At 35.5% G+C, this 16,340-nt stretch overlaps 1 protein-coding gene across 26 annotated transcripts in view; it reads left to right on the top strand.

Moving 5' to 3' along the window:
• MECOM (MDS1 and EVI1 complex locus) overlaps positions 1 to 16,340 on the top strand; it is a 595,213-nt gene that overhangs the window by 531,638 nt on the left and 47,235 nt on the right. For 8 of the 26 annotated variants that reach the window (XM_015445503.4, XM_074033749.1, XM_005546318.5 and 5 more), the window contains exon 3: positions 4,106 to 4,240. In XM_015445503.4, coding sequence (XP_015300989.1) covers positions 4,106 to 4,240 — 135 coding nt within the window. Of the gene's footprint in view, positions 1 to 368; positions 1,486 to 4,105; positions 4,241 to 16,340 lie in introns of those variants that run through there. The other 18 variants (XM_074033757.1, XM_074033754.1, XM_074033747.1 and 15 more) reach the window with 4 other exon arrangements.

Here is a 16,340-nt window from a genome sequence, read left to right as displayed (position 1 = left end):
TTATCCTCGCCCCCTCCAGCGTTACCTCTCCCCCCACCCCCGCCCCCTCCGCCTCGGTGCACACACCCTCACACCCCTGAAAGCACTTCTCCACCCTTCCCCATCCCTCCCATCCCCCATCTCTCTCTGTCCCTCTCTCTCTCTCTCTCTCTCTCTCTCTCTCTCTCTCTCTCACACACACACACACACACACACACACACTCGCGCGCCCGCGCGCGCGCACACACACACACACACGCACACACCACACTTGTGCTTTCAGGACATCGAAACAGAGGCTATTTCCCTGGGGAAAGAAATCCTGCCTGGCGAGATCTCCCCATTGGTTGTTTACCCGGATAAATCTACATGTTTAAGGGGGATGGTGCATCCATAATCAGTCTGTCCCTATAGGACTTGGGTCTTGGCGACCTTTTTGTGACCTCTCCCGCCAGAGGAGGCTGCTGTCACTTTAAAAATTTAAAAGAGGAGCCCGTCTGGCTTCCGATCAGATCTCTCTGGGCGGCGGGAGATAGCTCCCTTTCTCCCTCGCCCCGGGTTCTTTCTGGATGGCCGAGCAGATCCTCTTTAAAGAGACAGTTCATGAAATAGAAACCCGGCGTCTGAGCTTGGAGTTGCGAAAGGGGACGATCCCGTGAGGGTCCAGGACCCGCGAAGGCGCTGTGAAGGATCTGAAAGGGGGATAGAGCTCCCCTCGCCTCCCCAGGCCCCCCACCTTTTCAAACTCTCCTCCTCCTGCTTGTTTTCCCCCCTTGGAACTGGGAAGGAGAAGTAGAAGTTTTAGTGGGTTTCAGATAACTTTCATTACACATCGGGCTGATAAGAGCAAGAGAAAGTGAGAAAAGAGGGAGGTGATGTGAACCAGAAGGAATAGCTCCGAGCTCATTTAGGAAGGGGGAAAAAGCCAAAACACACCAAACCCGGGTCACCCAGACGACAGAAGACTTCATTTCTTGTATTAAAAATACACTGTTGGCGGACAATAAATCCGAAACGCGTGGTGCTGGAGAGCAGATCCTAGAGACGGACAAAGTTGTCAGAGACCCATTTGGAAATCGAGACGCGAGGCTTTAAAAAAATTATTATTATTATTTTTAAACATCTCGAAATGTTGCTCGGGATCGTTTGAAAGGATTTTCGTGCAGGAGCGTTGGGGGCTGCTGATTATTTTATTTTGTTTATTTTGATTCTTCTGTGATTGCCTATTATTGCTGAGTTGAGGCCATAGAAATCTAAAAGGTAAGAGAACTCCTCACTTTAAAAGGAAAAAAAGTCTGGGCGATGTGAAAGTTTGTCACTTCGGACAGTTTCCTGCCCGGGCACCGTTTCTACGGGCGCCCCCCGCCCCCAGCCTTCTTTCCTCCTCGCCCGCAGTCTCGCGGAGCCCTGCTGCTTATCTACGTTGCTAAGCCGGGCGATTTCCTTGTTCCTCCTGCGAAACGGTGCGGTCTGGACACGTCTCCGGGGTGGGTCGTCCGGCCTTCGGTGGGTTTCTCTGCCGACTTGTCGGCCTCTTTTCCTTGCGCTCTTGTCCTCCTTCCCCTCCCTCCGTGTGTCTCTGTCCGTCGGTTTCGGGGACGCACAAGGTGCGGTTGCCAAAATCTGAATTCCTGGCACTGGCCACGCGACTTTGGAGCCGCTCTCGGCCGAGTTCCACCTTGCCAAGTAACAGCTTTGCTGTCCAACATCGTGTGCTGCTTCGCGAGAAAGTCACATTCGGACCCTTTGGCTAGATTATGGGGATTTTTTTCCCCCCTTTTGCTGTTGGTTTTTTGAAAGGGCCTTTCTCTAAAGTCTACCTAAAGGGTTTTTTTTTCTCTCTTTTTTTCTTTTCTTTTTTTTTTTAAAGCTATCTTTGGAGCGTGACAGCTTTTAAAAACACAGGAGTGTGTTATATGAAATGACTGAAGATGTGTCGTTACTTTATTTTATTCGAGATTTCCGACACGATTAAGACATTTGGGAGACAAATGCAGTTCTGCTAGCAAATCAAAAGTGAATAATTCACCCAGGGGGCAAACGTTTCTGGAGAAAGCTAAGCTTTTGTCTTGGGGCAATAATATTGAGAGGAAGAATGTTAATATGATGGTGAAATCTTTGAATAATCATGTAACAGATTATGTAAAAAGACATTCTTTGAAAATGAACCTTTTAAAAAATTAATTTTGCTGTTGACAGTGGCAATGCTAATAATGTTAACACGGAATAAAATTACACCTACAATTTTTATGTGCAGTATATGTAATACTTAACTCCCTGCCCCTGTAAAAGGGAATGCTTGAAAGCTAAGGGGATGGATGCTTCTTGACTTTGAAATTAACAAGTTTTCCACGTCTCTCTGCAAATATGAAATGGAATTAGTGTTGCATTTCACTGGCTTTATTAAATATTTCTTTGGTGCGTCAGGAGAACTGCCTTTTTTTTTTTTTTTTTTTTTTGCCAGTCAAGGAAACAAACAACAAAAGATCAACCAGAAACCAAACAGACTGAGCAAACCAACAAAACCCAACAACAAACTCCAACTTTTTACTATTTAAAAATGTGCATTGCTATTGTTATTTATGTACCTTCTCAACATCTGGGATGGGGGGAAATCTCAAAGTGCCATTTGAGTTACTCAGCACTGAGAGTTGAAGTAACATCTTGAAGTTTGTAATTTTATTTATAACAAATTTTTAGAATTTGTCCTCTTAATAGAAAGGATATTTAAGTGTACACTTTTGTCTCTGTTAGTGTGAAGAGGTGTCCTTGAAAAAGAAGAGTTTGATTTGTGTGTGTGTGTGTGTGTGTGTGTGTGTGTGTGTGTGTTTAGCAATATCCCTATCTTACGTTTAATTTTTCTTTTTAAAATTGTGGGACAACTTATTGCCCTTCAATTTCCTCATGGCCAAAGGCTTATTCATAGGGCTTCTTGACTAAAGCGCTCAGAGCACTGGGTTTTTCTTGAAGTATATGGTGAGTTAATGACTTGAATCTGCAATTGGGTGATTGCCTGAATTCTATGCAAAATTGCTTTTGGTCTCAGTACTCAAGAGTTTAATTTTAACTTTTATGTGGGTATGCATAGAGCAGAGATCTGTAGGAGTTATTTAATTCAATAATTTTTGTTCTAGGTATATTGCTTAGTCTTTGATAGGAAACTTCCTCGTTTGTATTAACTGATTGACATAACATTACCAGGCTTTGTAGTATTCACCATCAGGTCAACAACTCTCAGCTTTTAATATTGATGTTTAAGACATTATTGCTGTTAGTGAATCAGAATAACTTGGTTTAAGTACACAAGACCTTAAAAATTGAAGTTTCCCTCTTCAATTTTTGTTTAGTGTGTCCTAACTAATGATTAACATTGCGATGGGCCAAATGTAAAATTTCATGAAAAATAACAAGGTACAAGTATACCTAATGATGGCAGTTCGTTACAGTATTTTAATATATTTTATATTTGTTCACAAGGAGCCAGCTTTGTTATTTTGCTTACTAGACAAAATATTGAAACATACATTGACATGTGTTAACTGAGTTTGCCATACTTTGCATGAGTGTTTCCGAATCGATTATTTTAACTTGTTTTCCTTTAGTTTGGTCAGAAGCACCTATAAGACAAATCTTATTATCTCCTTCAATTAAGAGTGTGATTTGTTTCATAGTGATGAAATGCTAACTATGAAAAAAATTAGATGGAAGTTTTTAAAGTGCAAAAATGTGAAAATATATGCTTACATGAGACTATATAAATATGAAATATTGACTATAATGTTTAGAAATATTATGTTAATATATGCTGTTCACTATTATTTTTTGTAAAAATCACATTGGATAAAATTAGCACTAATTTATGCATATGAAAATAAGCATTTTTGAAACCAATTAATCAGTTTTTGTAACAAATTGCAAGTGCTTTATTCCTTTAAAAAAAAAAAAGCAGTGTGCTGTCATTTTCAAGGTAACTTCTCATTTCCCCTCTATTAATGTGCCTGTGATCTGACTTTTTTTAAGGATCCAAAGAAGGAATATACATTTCAATGAAATATTTTCAAACAACTGATTATTTTAATGAGTGGGCCAATATGACAATTGATTGTTCTCATCTTCTTCCCTCCAGATCTTAGATGAGTTTTACAATGTGAAGTTCTGCATAGATGCCAGTCAACCAGATGTAGGAAGCTGGCTCAAGTACATTAGATTTGCTGGCTGTTATGATCAGCACAACCTCGTTGCGTGCCAGATAAATGATCAGGTATGTTGCAAGGATTTTCTTGTCTTTCCTTGAGAGCACTAAAGTATCAGTGGAGCCTGAAGAATAAAAGTAACAGTGAACTGCAGTAGACCCTTGTGGCCTGTTTGTTGATATTGTGAAAGATAATGCACAAATATAAGTAAAATTCTGAACAAAGTCATATTTAGTACTACCTTCTTTACATTCTTTGGGTAGTCTATTCACTTTGTACTAGTATCCTTCATAAATGCACCAGTTTTCTTGGTCTGACTGAATGATTTTAAAACTGAGTATTATTACTGCGTACTGTTCAGTTTTTCTTTGCTATCATAGTAGGTACGTTCATGAAAGGTATTGAGCTAATCAAGAACATCTTCTGAATTTATGCAGAAATTGGAAGTGATATACTTGAAATGTTATATAGGTTTTATTTGAAATCTATATGCATGGTATCAGTGTGGACTTATCTAATTATGCATTTTATATTGATTTGCCTAATTATAAATGAGAACACTTACTTTTAGATTAATTAAAATACTTTTTTTGGTATATGTTAAAAAGTTTAAAAGTAACCCTGCTGGAAATTGCTTTGTGACATTATGGAGGACCATGAAGTGAGGTTGACTTTAATAACAATAAGTGTGAAATAAAGATCATGAAAATATCGTGAAACATATTTTACACTTAATAAAATTAGTGTATGAATCTTGTAATATAATATGACAATACCTGAAATGACAAGAAATGCAGCCCATTAATTTTTGTTTTATAAACATTGTTGGGTTAGAATTTAATTATGTTATAATCGTTTATTTCTTTTAACCCAATGGTTTCCTAAATCAAATATGTTTCAAAGACCATATTGAAGTGGTTGCTTGGCAAATCTACTATGAAATCATCTCCAAGAAAAAGAATAGTTTAAATTAAATGTTTCCAATTGAAAACTTAAATAAAGCTACTGTCAATTGGTCTAAGACTCTATTTCATTCATTATTGTGAGATTATTATTTGGCATCTTACCAGCTACCAGATAATTTTTACTGACTAAACTGTGTAAGAGGTAGTAAATTGTAAAATTAGGTTTAAATGGAAATCATTTAAAAATCTTCAACATATATCAAAAATAATAAACCAATCGTTTTTTCTCCTTGCCATAAGAAAACAAGAGGAATTATTGACAAGGGAAAACATTATTAAATTAGCTATTGATTGTGAGCAGAAAATATCCTGTCTATCATATGAGTTACTGTCGCCATCAACAACAAATATTTTTTGAGCACCTACTATTTGTAGATGTGGGAAATACGTAGGTATTGTGAGTGAATTAATGTTATACTCCTTACAAAAGAAACTGGAGGACCTCAAATAATAGCTTTAAGATGAAATAATATAATTATATCATAATAATTGTTCGCTATTCATATTTATTGACAATGGAAGCTATTTCCTTAGACAGATAAAACTGTTGTAGAATCAGTGAAGAGATGATTTAAGAATGGGACTTGTAGGCAATCTAAGTCTACTTGCAGCCATTTTTTCATTTAATATTTATGTGTGTAGTGTTTTATAATAAATGTACTCTTATTGGGAATCTTGATTGCATTAAAAAAGGGAAACTGTTTTCCTGTTTCTCACTATGAATTAGGCTACTCATTAAAGTAGGCATTTATAATTTTACCACAGTTACTTTTGAAATATACATTGTAAAATCCCATTGTTTTTTTTTTTTTAAATGCCAGTTTTATGCCTTCATGAATAGCATGTTTACTTATTTTGACTAGAGAATCAGAGAAAATACTTAATTTGGGAAAACAGATAAGGACAATATTAGACACATATTTTTCCTAAGTGGTAATTTTTAACTTCTATATTATGCTGACAGAAATCTAAGATGCTAACAGAAATGCATATCAAATAATATAATTGTGAAATTCAAGGAAATTCATCCATAAACAACAAGGGAGGAAAGTCAGAAGTAAAAGTCAGATTTGTATGATACGTGTAGATGTTTACAATCACTCTTAGCCCAATTGACAAGACAAAAGGGAACAGACACCCAAATAGTGTCTGCATATATTATAAGCATATTCACCTATAAGCATATATGAATATTCTAAAATCCAATTAAAACTAGCAGTTCTAGACAACTTTGAAATGTGACTGTTGGACTAGGTACATGATAAAAGAGCTGACTAAAGAGATTCCCTAGGTCTGTTTTTTTGCTCTCTTTTCCATGAGGAATAGGAGCTGCCAAATGGTGAATAAGCACAACTCATCACATAATGAACACTCCCATTGTGGGAGGTATTATTTAATATTTAGCTATATAGAGGGACCCTGGTATAGGAGTAATTATTAAGCATTAATGACATCAACTCACCTGTATAACACAAAAGTAAATGGAATGCTCTACAAGAAATTACAAAAAGTGTTTCTCTTTGCTCTGATTTTTAGATACAGATAAAGTTTATCAAATGAATTTTAGAACAAGACAGGTATAAATCCTGGACTCTTAAAAAAAAAAGGAATTTGAGATGAAGCTTTCAATTGCACGTTAGTCATGGTAATAATTAGGTCATCTAACAAAGAAAGAAAAAGATTACCCAGGACAAAACAAGAGTGTATAAATTGTACTTGTTCAAAGATACATATTTTTAAAAATTCTAATGTTAAAAGATCAAGTTTAATCAATTAGGATCAGTTTTTAATGATGTAGAGGAGCCATATTAAATAAAATAAATGTGTTGCTAAGATTATAATACAGTTTGATAGTAGTAGGACAAGCAAAACGTTGTATGCTGGATAACCTGTATTTGATTTCTTTGTGGGTGAAGAAGTTCTAGAAACAGCATGGGTTTTGGTTCTGAAGTAAAGTTGATAAAAGATGTAATCTATTTTGTATCAGAAAAAAATATAAATGAAAGCCACCCAATTACCACTTCCCCATATCTTTCTACCAGCATTTTACTTAAGGAAATTTTCCTGAGTTTAAATTTTCCAGCAGATTTATGTGAGTTATTTCATTTCAGAATTTTTTTTTTCAGACAGAATGAGCTTTGTGGCAGCTTTCTTTCTTGTCAGTGCTGCCTAGAAAGATTCAAGTTTTGTGATTTTAGACGTCTCTTTCATTTCATGCTTCCAAAATTATTGCAGTGATGTTTTTGGAGATACACATTCTGAAAACATTGACATCACTGCTGAACCATAATTTCTAAGTAGCTGTGGCTTCTGACTGATATCTTTATTCACCCCTGAAAAAATGTATTAACTACAGTAATTTATCTCTATGAAAGAAGCTACACCAAAGACATTAGTAAATTAAGTCACAGTCACACTTAAGTCATAAAATAGTAGATCCATTAAATATACCCAAGTCTCTTTATCCTTGACATTCTAATTATTTTCCCTTAAAATTTCTCTACAATGCTACATAGTTCTAAGACTGTGGCACAGTGTTTAGCTGGAAATTTTTACGGAGACAGACAATGCTTAAATATTTACATTCTAACAACCTGAAATTATCCTGGGTTGCTTTCAGGAGCAAGAACTGGCCCTGAAAGGCAGAGCAGGGTAGGAGCAAAAGCAGAGAGTTGGTTGAGGAAATCTCTTTCCAGACTAGGTCCTCAACAGGACCAATATACAGAGGAAGCATAAAAATTTCTTTTTTTATTATTCAGAGTTTTCATTTACTACAGAAGCACCCATGTGTTTAATGTGAAGTAGACCAAACATCTACATGATTTACTGTTTTTTTTGTTTTTGTTTTTGTTTTTTTTTTAAGAAGAAAACTGGTCATTTAGATATTCCTTCCTTTAAAGTCTTGTAGCTATCTTACTTTTACAAACTATTTTGATTGGTGGATGTAACTTATTGCTTTAGATTTGGTCGGTCTCACCCTGTTCTCACCTCTCTCTCCATCCTTTGATAAGTCTCCTTTGGATCCCACATATACCCTTCGCCTGGATCAGAACCAGGGCTACCTACCCATAGACCCCCATCCACCTCAAACAAGGCCAGTTCTCATGCTTGAATAGATTCACAAAGTTTGGGTACTTATGGAGTAGTTCTCTGGACACAACAGCTTTACTCTAATACTTCTTCATAGTGAAAACATATTGGTAATGATCAGAGAGTCACTAAGACACAATTTACCTAAGTTGGCTTTTTAGACTTAAATGAGACCTGCCTTTCCACTTATAATTAATACAATTTATGTAAGTTGACTTTTTTGACTTAAATGAAACCTGCCTTTTCACTGATAGACTGATCTGGGCGAGTACTTTGGGATAATGTTTTGTACATGTAAGTGTGTGTATATTCTGTATCATAAGAAGGAACACAATTTTATTCAAACTCCTGGCCTGCCCTAACATGGTCTACGAGTAGAATAAAGTTCTCAGAAACCCAAGACATTATTAATCTTGTCATTTACACAAGGTGATAAGTCCTTTCATTTTTAAGTAGGCCCTTGACAGCTGGCATTTAGTAAGCAGAATAAGAGAAGTCTGCTGTTCACTCTGAATAAAAAGAAATGTGTCGATAAGAGATTATCTAATGCCTGATGTATATTTTGAAGAAATGAGATACAGAAGAATGAGTGCCCCTCAGAGAATACAAAGTCAGAATTCACTTAAGGATTCTGCCAGCTCCCTTGTGGTTAATGAACGGCAACAAGACTCTGCAGTGTTTTCAGTTGGAACAGGCATTGTTCTCGTTTGTGCTTTACCTTATAAAGTTTTAACTGCTTCCAGGACGATCATAGCTGATGTGGCACCCCGCATTCGCTCTCCTTAGGTCCACGTGAATGATTATATCAGACTGCTGTGACACTAGAACAGCATTTTATTGTGAGCTTATTATGGGCTCAATTGTTATTTTGTTTGGATTTTACTATGAAAAAAATCCACTTTCCTGCATCATTCAATTAGTACAATTTGTGCAAAACAGCAAGGTAGATTAGCTATGTATACTGCAAAAATGTAATTTGTTAGCCTCTTTACACTTTTTAAAAATGTTTGTGTCTACTGTCAGGTAATTTGTTAATTTGCTCTTCCTTTACAAGGATATCTGTCCACATTTTGTACGACTTCTTTTGATGTTAAAGTTATTATTGGCTTTGGGCATTTTCTTTGCTTTGCTTTTAAGTCAAGTTCCACTTTTATACCAAAGTTATGCTCTGCTGTTTTAAGATGAATGCCAGCTGGCAATACCCAGAGACTGGCTTTGTGAACAGTGCCTAAGCTGACTTTGGGGGGATGTTGTCTGGCTGATAAGTTACTTCCTTCACCTGAAGATGAAACTCTTTCAAACATAGTTTGCCATTTGATTTTTACATCATAAAACAAACATCACCTCATCCCCTGCCCCTAATGAAGTTTCCTTCATGTAACAATGCCTAGGACACAGCACTGACATAACACTAGGATTTTTGTTCAGATTCACAAACTGCATAAGTTGAAAGAGAGGGTGACCTGAAGTATTAAGTGCACATTTTAAGTAATTAGTGTTTGCATGTATGTATCACCTTTCACTCAGGAAGATCGCAAAGCATCACACCCACAATAGACTGTAGCTATTTCTGGAATGGCATAAAAAAGTCATAAGAATGCTTTACAAGCCATGAAGGAGGAGAATGTTTTGGTCAAGGACACAAGAGAAGCCTCCAGCCAAGTAAAACACCAAAGATGATCTTTTTAGCTTCTTTATAATGTAATGATGGAACTCTTCCCAAAGGTTTGGAAATCATTCCAAATGATCATCAGTTTTTATTCAGTCAGATGAAATGACCACATTAAAGACAGGTGGCTAATGGATATTTTTGGGGGGTCTGTAGAGAGACCCTCAGAGGTTATTTAAGGACACATCATGCAAAGCTTTCAGGCTGGGTACACTGTAAGCTTCGTGTATAATAATGTGTATCTTTATCAATTGCCCTATTTATGCAAACTAGAACTAACAATTCTCTCTCTGTTTTGTTTCATTCAATAAGTTATACTTGGTTTTCTCTTCATGTTACTGACAAAGAGATAAAGATGTGGAGAAGAAAAAATTCCCCCACCAAAGGTATCTTGGTCTCGTGGAGTCATATTTTTCATTTAGGAAGGGATATAGCAAGGTAGCACTTGATCTTTTTCAATTAATATTTTCTTGTCTTTAGACTGTGACCCTGAAGACAAATATGAGATATTTTTTCTTTGGAGAAACTAAGTGTGATTTGCTTTGGCAATGCTTAGCCATGAGAAAGCTTCCATAGTGTTGGACAAATTTATGTTCGGTCATCAATCTCTGCTGAAGACACTTCTCTTTACCTCTTATTAATTAGGCTCAGAATGTATAATAGGATCCTTCCTCCAGAGACTCCTATTAAACTTTACATCACTCCTGAATTGGAGTTTCCCACATGACTATGGATAGATCAGGAGTCCAGACTATGTTTCCTATTGCATACATTGTGTCTGTAGACTTGATGCCACCTCTCTGCAGTACCAATACTGACAGATATGTCCATATGAAATGTTGACTTTGTTCAAACATGCAAACTGCTGCTACCTACCTCCTCTCCTACCGACCCTCCAATTGCTGAACTTCCATTCAGCTTTTCCTAGTCTTCAGACTAGTAAATTGAATGAAGATATAGAAGATAAAGCATTTAGGCCAAATGTTGGGAGCTGGAAGAGGAAGAAATCAACTGTTAACTTCAAAGTGAAAAGACACCAATAGCCAGAAAAGGTTTTCTCTCAGTACAGATTTTGCTGGGAGTACATTTCTCTATTATTTCAATTATTACAACTTCCTGCATAGGTTGAAGGTCATTCATAATTCACACTTCTGTCATTTTTAGACATGCCAAATGCAGTCTATTAAGCATAAATAAAACTTCCAGTGTTTGATCAGGAAAAATAAACGGGGATTCATAACAATAAAGCCTTGTTCATCTTTTTAAAAGTAAATGTGTTTTCCTTCTTTCTTATTTTTCCCCTTGTGTGCAGAATTTTTCTGTCTCAACAATACAAACATAATACTTTAAATCAATCCACAGATAAAGAATCTGACAGATTCTAGATTTTTGTTCTCTGGTATAATAAACAAGACCCACCTGATTACCATTTGTAAGTACTAATGATAGAGGATTTGGTTGAACGCAGTCCTTCAAAGTATAAAACAGAGTTAGACTGAGAGTGTTTTATGGCATATTAACTTTCCTAGCAAAGTGCTTATGAGTGTCTATACTTGCTTTACTGCTGTCCTCTTGGACTTAACCAAATAAAATGAATAATGATATATGATTAATTCTAATTCCAAGTATATATAATATAAATTTTATAAAACATAATATGTAATTACATATAACTTGTATGATATATACTAATAATCATGTGCCATGAAGCATTCGTTCTTATTATATATAATTATATATATAATATGAGATTGCTAATATGCAAATTAAAAAATTTCTCCAAAACATATACTTTGCCATATTTATGTCAAATTATAAGATATGTATTTATAAGTAACACCACATGAAAATGTACAATTTGGAAGTCTAAATTTGCTAAATCAATTTCATATCACCACTGTCTTTTATACTTAACTTAGCCTTGTGAGTATTAACTGAATGGACACTCTCTTTGCATTTGGAAATACTTTCAGGGTTTGATTAAAATAAATTAATTGTAATAATTCTGTTTAGGGTATTTAATTTCTATATGCATGTATAACATTATAATTATGCCTTCAGCTGTGGGTTTTACCAGTGGTAAAACTGAACAATTTTGGATTTCTAGTTTTACTTTTCAACTTCTTGAATAATTTAGAATTTTAAATAAACATTTAGAAATTTCACTAGTGTGCTATTTGAACAAATTTTAAAAATAAAAGAACATGAAATCTGTTACTAAAACATTTACTGTAAAAACTTATCCTTATAAATTGAGGTATCCAGAGATCCAAATACAATATTCGTACTTACAAAGGTATAAATATTGCTTTATAGAAAAATAAAAAGAGCCTAGCAAGATACTGGGAAAATTTAATTTTTTATGTGATAAAATGAAAAAACCATCTCAACTGGCAAAAGTTTCAGGTTCATGGGAGTTAGGTTATGTTCATAACATGTTGTGCTTCTGGATTTTGGTATTAGCTACCAAGTAGAAAGTTTTGGAGGAGTTAACACAGTTTTAAAATATTTATTATGACTTTTTTTAAAAATGGAATTTCTGTATAATTTATTTTCTTAAACTATAAGGCCCCATTCTTTTTATCTTTCACCTTATATTGGGAAGAATTGAGTTTTTCCTTTTCATAGAACATTCTGAGAGAGAGAGAGCAAAAATAATACATGAACAACCTTTTTGTATTAATTCAAAATTTTCTAAGTGTTGAAGATTTTTGAGCCTCTCTTTATTTATTGGGGGTATATTCATTCCAAAATTTCAGATCCAGGATATTTTTATTTTGAATTCAGAGAACTTTTTACATAAAACCCCGATAGGAGAGGAGACCCATTATTAACTCTTTTATGGAACTTAACAGACTAATTGACTCCCTTCCATTTTTCTCCAACACAAAAATGAGAGAGTCATATTAGCAGTGTCTCTGCTTCTGGCACATAACACAGATGGCATGTAATTCACTGGACTACAATATAGTCGAGATTTTTGAGAATACACTGACTTTAAAGATATTATAACTGTATTTTTATAAGCATGGTCATACTATATACAAATATATGAGAAAATCTATATAAATCACTTATTTGTTGCATTTTTATTTGCTGAAAGATCTATTTTATAACATAAAAGTATATTTTCTGAAAGGCCTGATTCCTCTAAGATGACATCCCTTCATTTCCCCATTATATTGTTTCAGGGCTACAAATTGTCATTTTGTTTTGGTTTAAATTACTCCTGTCAGTTCTCAAATGCCTGCTGGCATACCATTAATATTATTAGAAAGTAAATTAAATTTATATGTAGACATCCCTAGATTCAAGGATTCAAATTATACTTTTGGGCCATTGTAATTAGAAGAGGAAAACAATATTGCTTAAGTGTCTCTAAAACCCTAAAGGATGAGAGGTAATGGAGATCAAGTGGTAGAAACACCTTGAGAAAAGGACTAGATTTGTAAGGGTGTGGCAAATGGAACTTCGAGGGACATTCTTATTGCTATATGGGGAAGCATGCCCAGAATCTGCCCTCATTATGTCTGGCGCTTGCCAGTTCTTTTCAAACCTCAGTTTCATGAGCACCATAAAAACTCACTTAAAATTGAAAAGAACACCCTGAAGTTAAAATCCACTCTGCTTTTCTTTGCCTTTCATGGCTTGGAATGTCACCTTTTACCTCCAGTAAATAAAGCCAACATCAACACTCTTCCGTGTCTTTTATTTTTTATTCACTCAATATTCTTCACATGACAATCTGGACACTTAAAGGGAAATTACAGTAGTGATCTATGTCTTGGCAAAGAGAATTGTCTTTATAATATATAGTTACAGTGTATCCATCAATTTCTTTTGTTTCTTAGACTGTTCACATTGGATTGAGTAAATCTAAAATAGAATTAAAAGAGACATGATTAATAGTGGACTACAAAGAAATAACGATACTGTAATACTCTCTTAAAATGACCTGACATGCATATCTAAGTAGTATTCCCCAATAGAGACAATTGCACTGTTTTACTGTCTTGCAGGTTATTGTCTCTTTAACCTCACTATTTCCGAGAAGCCACCGAAAAGTTCTAATATGTCACAATTCAAATGTCAACATGTTGTTGGAAAGGAAGCTAATAAGTTAAACCTTTGAGAGATGCCAAAAAAAGAGGTGATTCAAACTGTTGAGAGAAGTCCATTGTTTTCTAAGGGGAAATAGAACTCCAGAATGAAACAGGGTACTTATAAGTATTTAACTGGAAGATTTAGGGGAAAAAAGCAAAGTCACACATTATTTTATTATTATTTTAAATCTGGTAATCTTTAAAAAGAACTGTTCTCAGTGTACTTCCAAGGAAAAGAAAATGTGAACGACTAGGGTTAATAGGATACAAACTGCAAATAAACTATTTTTTATAGAAACAGCCCATAACAAGGAATAATTTTCCCAAGATAGTCTGGATTCTATCTGTGGACAAATACGAAGATTCTTAGGTTATATTATAACATATTATAGCAACATTTTATGTTAGCATTGTTTTCTGTAAACCAGCTTCAGGTTTATAGTAGTTCAACTACTATTGAATGAAAAAAATTATTCTATTTTGACAGGAAAGAAGCTAAGCAGAAAATACTCAAGTTATTTTTCAAATTTAGCACAATTTTGTGCTCTGGTCTTGTTATAGAAAAATAAACAATTGTACTTTAGAGCCACCTACTGGAATAAAGAGGCACGTACAAAGTCTTCTTCTTTCCAAAAGATAAACAGATAAATAAAATTAAAGTATGAGCATTTCTGCTGATCTTATAAGACATCAACTTATGCAGCTCTTCTTAGTTTGAAAAATCAAGTGATGTTGCAAAAAACCATAGTTAACAGTACTATCTCCTAAGAATATATTATTAGAATATGATGGTGGTTGTTGTGATGTTGTTTTGGTTTTGTGTGTGTGTGTGTGTGTGTGTGTGTGTATGTGTGTTGCTCAGATATTTAGAATCTGGACTTTTTTGGCTTAATAAGATTGATTCTGAGCTGGGCGCAGTGGCTCACTTGTAGTCCTAGGACTTTGGGAGGCCTAGATGGGCAGATTGCTTGAGCCCAGGAGTTCAAGACCAGCCAGAGTAACATGGTGAAATCCCATCTCTACCAAAAAATACAAAAATTAGCTGGGCGTGGTGGTGCACACTGTAGTCCTAGCTACTCAGGCGGCTGAGGTAGTAGGATCACCAGAGCCCAGGGAGGTTGAGGCTGCCATGAGCTGTGATTGTGCCACTGTACCCCAGCATGGGCGACAGAATGAGACCCTGTCTCCAAAAAAAATAAAAAAATAAAAAAAGATTGATTGTGTTTGTGGACATGCTCAGTAGGAAGATTGGAGAAAAGACTCATTGGCAATGTTAAAGAGAGAGAAGAATATATGAGGCAAAGGAATAATTTCCTTCTCAGAGTACTGTAGGGTTTTGCAAAGATACTGTGGTATAATATAATTGGTCTCATTTTCACCAGTTAATCGTAGAACTTCATTCTTTCTTCTAAAACCTCTATCTGATTATGGGATTGTTTAATAAATAACCTTAGAATGAAATGAAAAACTAATGACATTTTTTGGTAGAATGAATAAACATCTAAAAGATTTTCATGCTTAAAAGCCTTTTTAAATGGAAAAAAAAAAAAAAAACCTGGTGCCTGGACAGGTAAGTTGGACAATGACTTGCCTAAGTCACCAAGCTGCCCAGGGGAAAAGCAGGTGGCTCTTGGAAATTTCAGGTCAGGGTTCTTTCCATACTTGCTCCATTGCTTTTCAATCAGTCATTAACAGATTTATTAAATGCTTCCTCTCCTCAGCACTTTGCTAGAAAGCAAGGGAAATAAGCACCCCTCCACCACCCCAATAAATGCATCAATAAAACATGTAATGCCTACTTTCAAAGAGAGAGAATCAGGAGCTGGGCCTGAGGGCAGGACCTGGGTATGGGAGCACCCTTCTGATTGGTGAGAGAGGGGATTAAGTTTTGAGAAAACAAAATACTCTCCTTTGTTGTCATGATCCTTTATGTCATGCCCTTTCAAACTATTACCTTCCAAACACACCGTTGAGAAGGTGCTACTTTTGCAAACTTGCTTAAGTGGGGAAGGGGCAAGGTAAGCTAGGCTACTGCTGGAGAATTCCAGGCAGAATTAAACTCTGTGAGTATGTGTGGTTTCCTAGGGTGTTTTGAGGATTCAGAGAAGGGAAAGTTCTTCGTTAAATATTACACAGGATATATGTGACGCAGCTAGCCTTGCATTAAGAAAATTTTATTTGTGAAGTAGGATTTGGAAAAGATTTGTGAACTGGCTTGAGAGTCACAGCTGTCCATTTGTCACCAGAGGGCTCGTTTTCAGTATATAAAACAGGAAATCACACTTCTTTTGATAAAATATAAAAAGAAAAAGATGTTCATTAAGCTGATGCAAAATGTACA

This window comes from Macaca fascicularis, chromosome 2 (assembly GCF_037993035.2).
Source record: "Macaca fascicularis isolate 582-1 chromosome 2, T2T-MFA8v1.1".
In the NCBI taxonomy this organism is placed as follows: Eukaryota; Metazoa; Chordata; class Mammalia; order Primates; family Cercopithecidae; genus Macaca; species Macaca fascicularis.
Note: the sequence above shows the minus strand (reverse complement) of the source record. Positions and strands in the feature narration are given on the sequence as shown.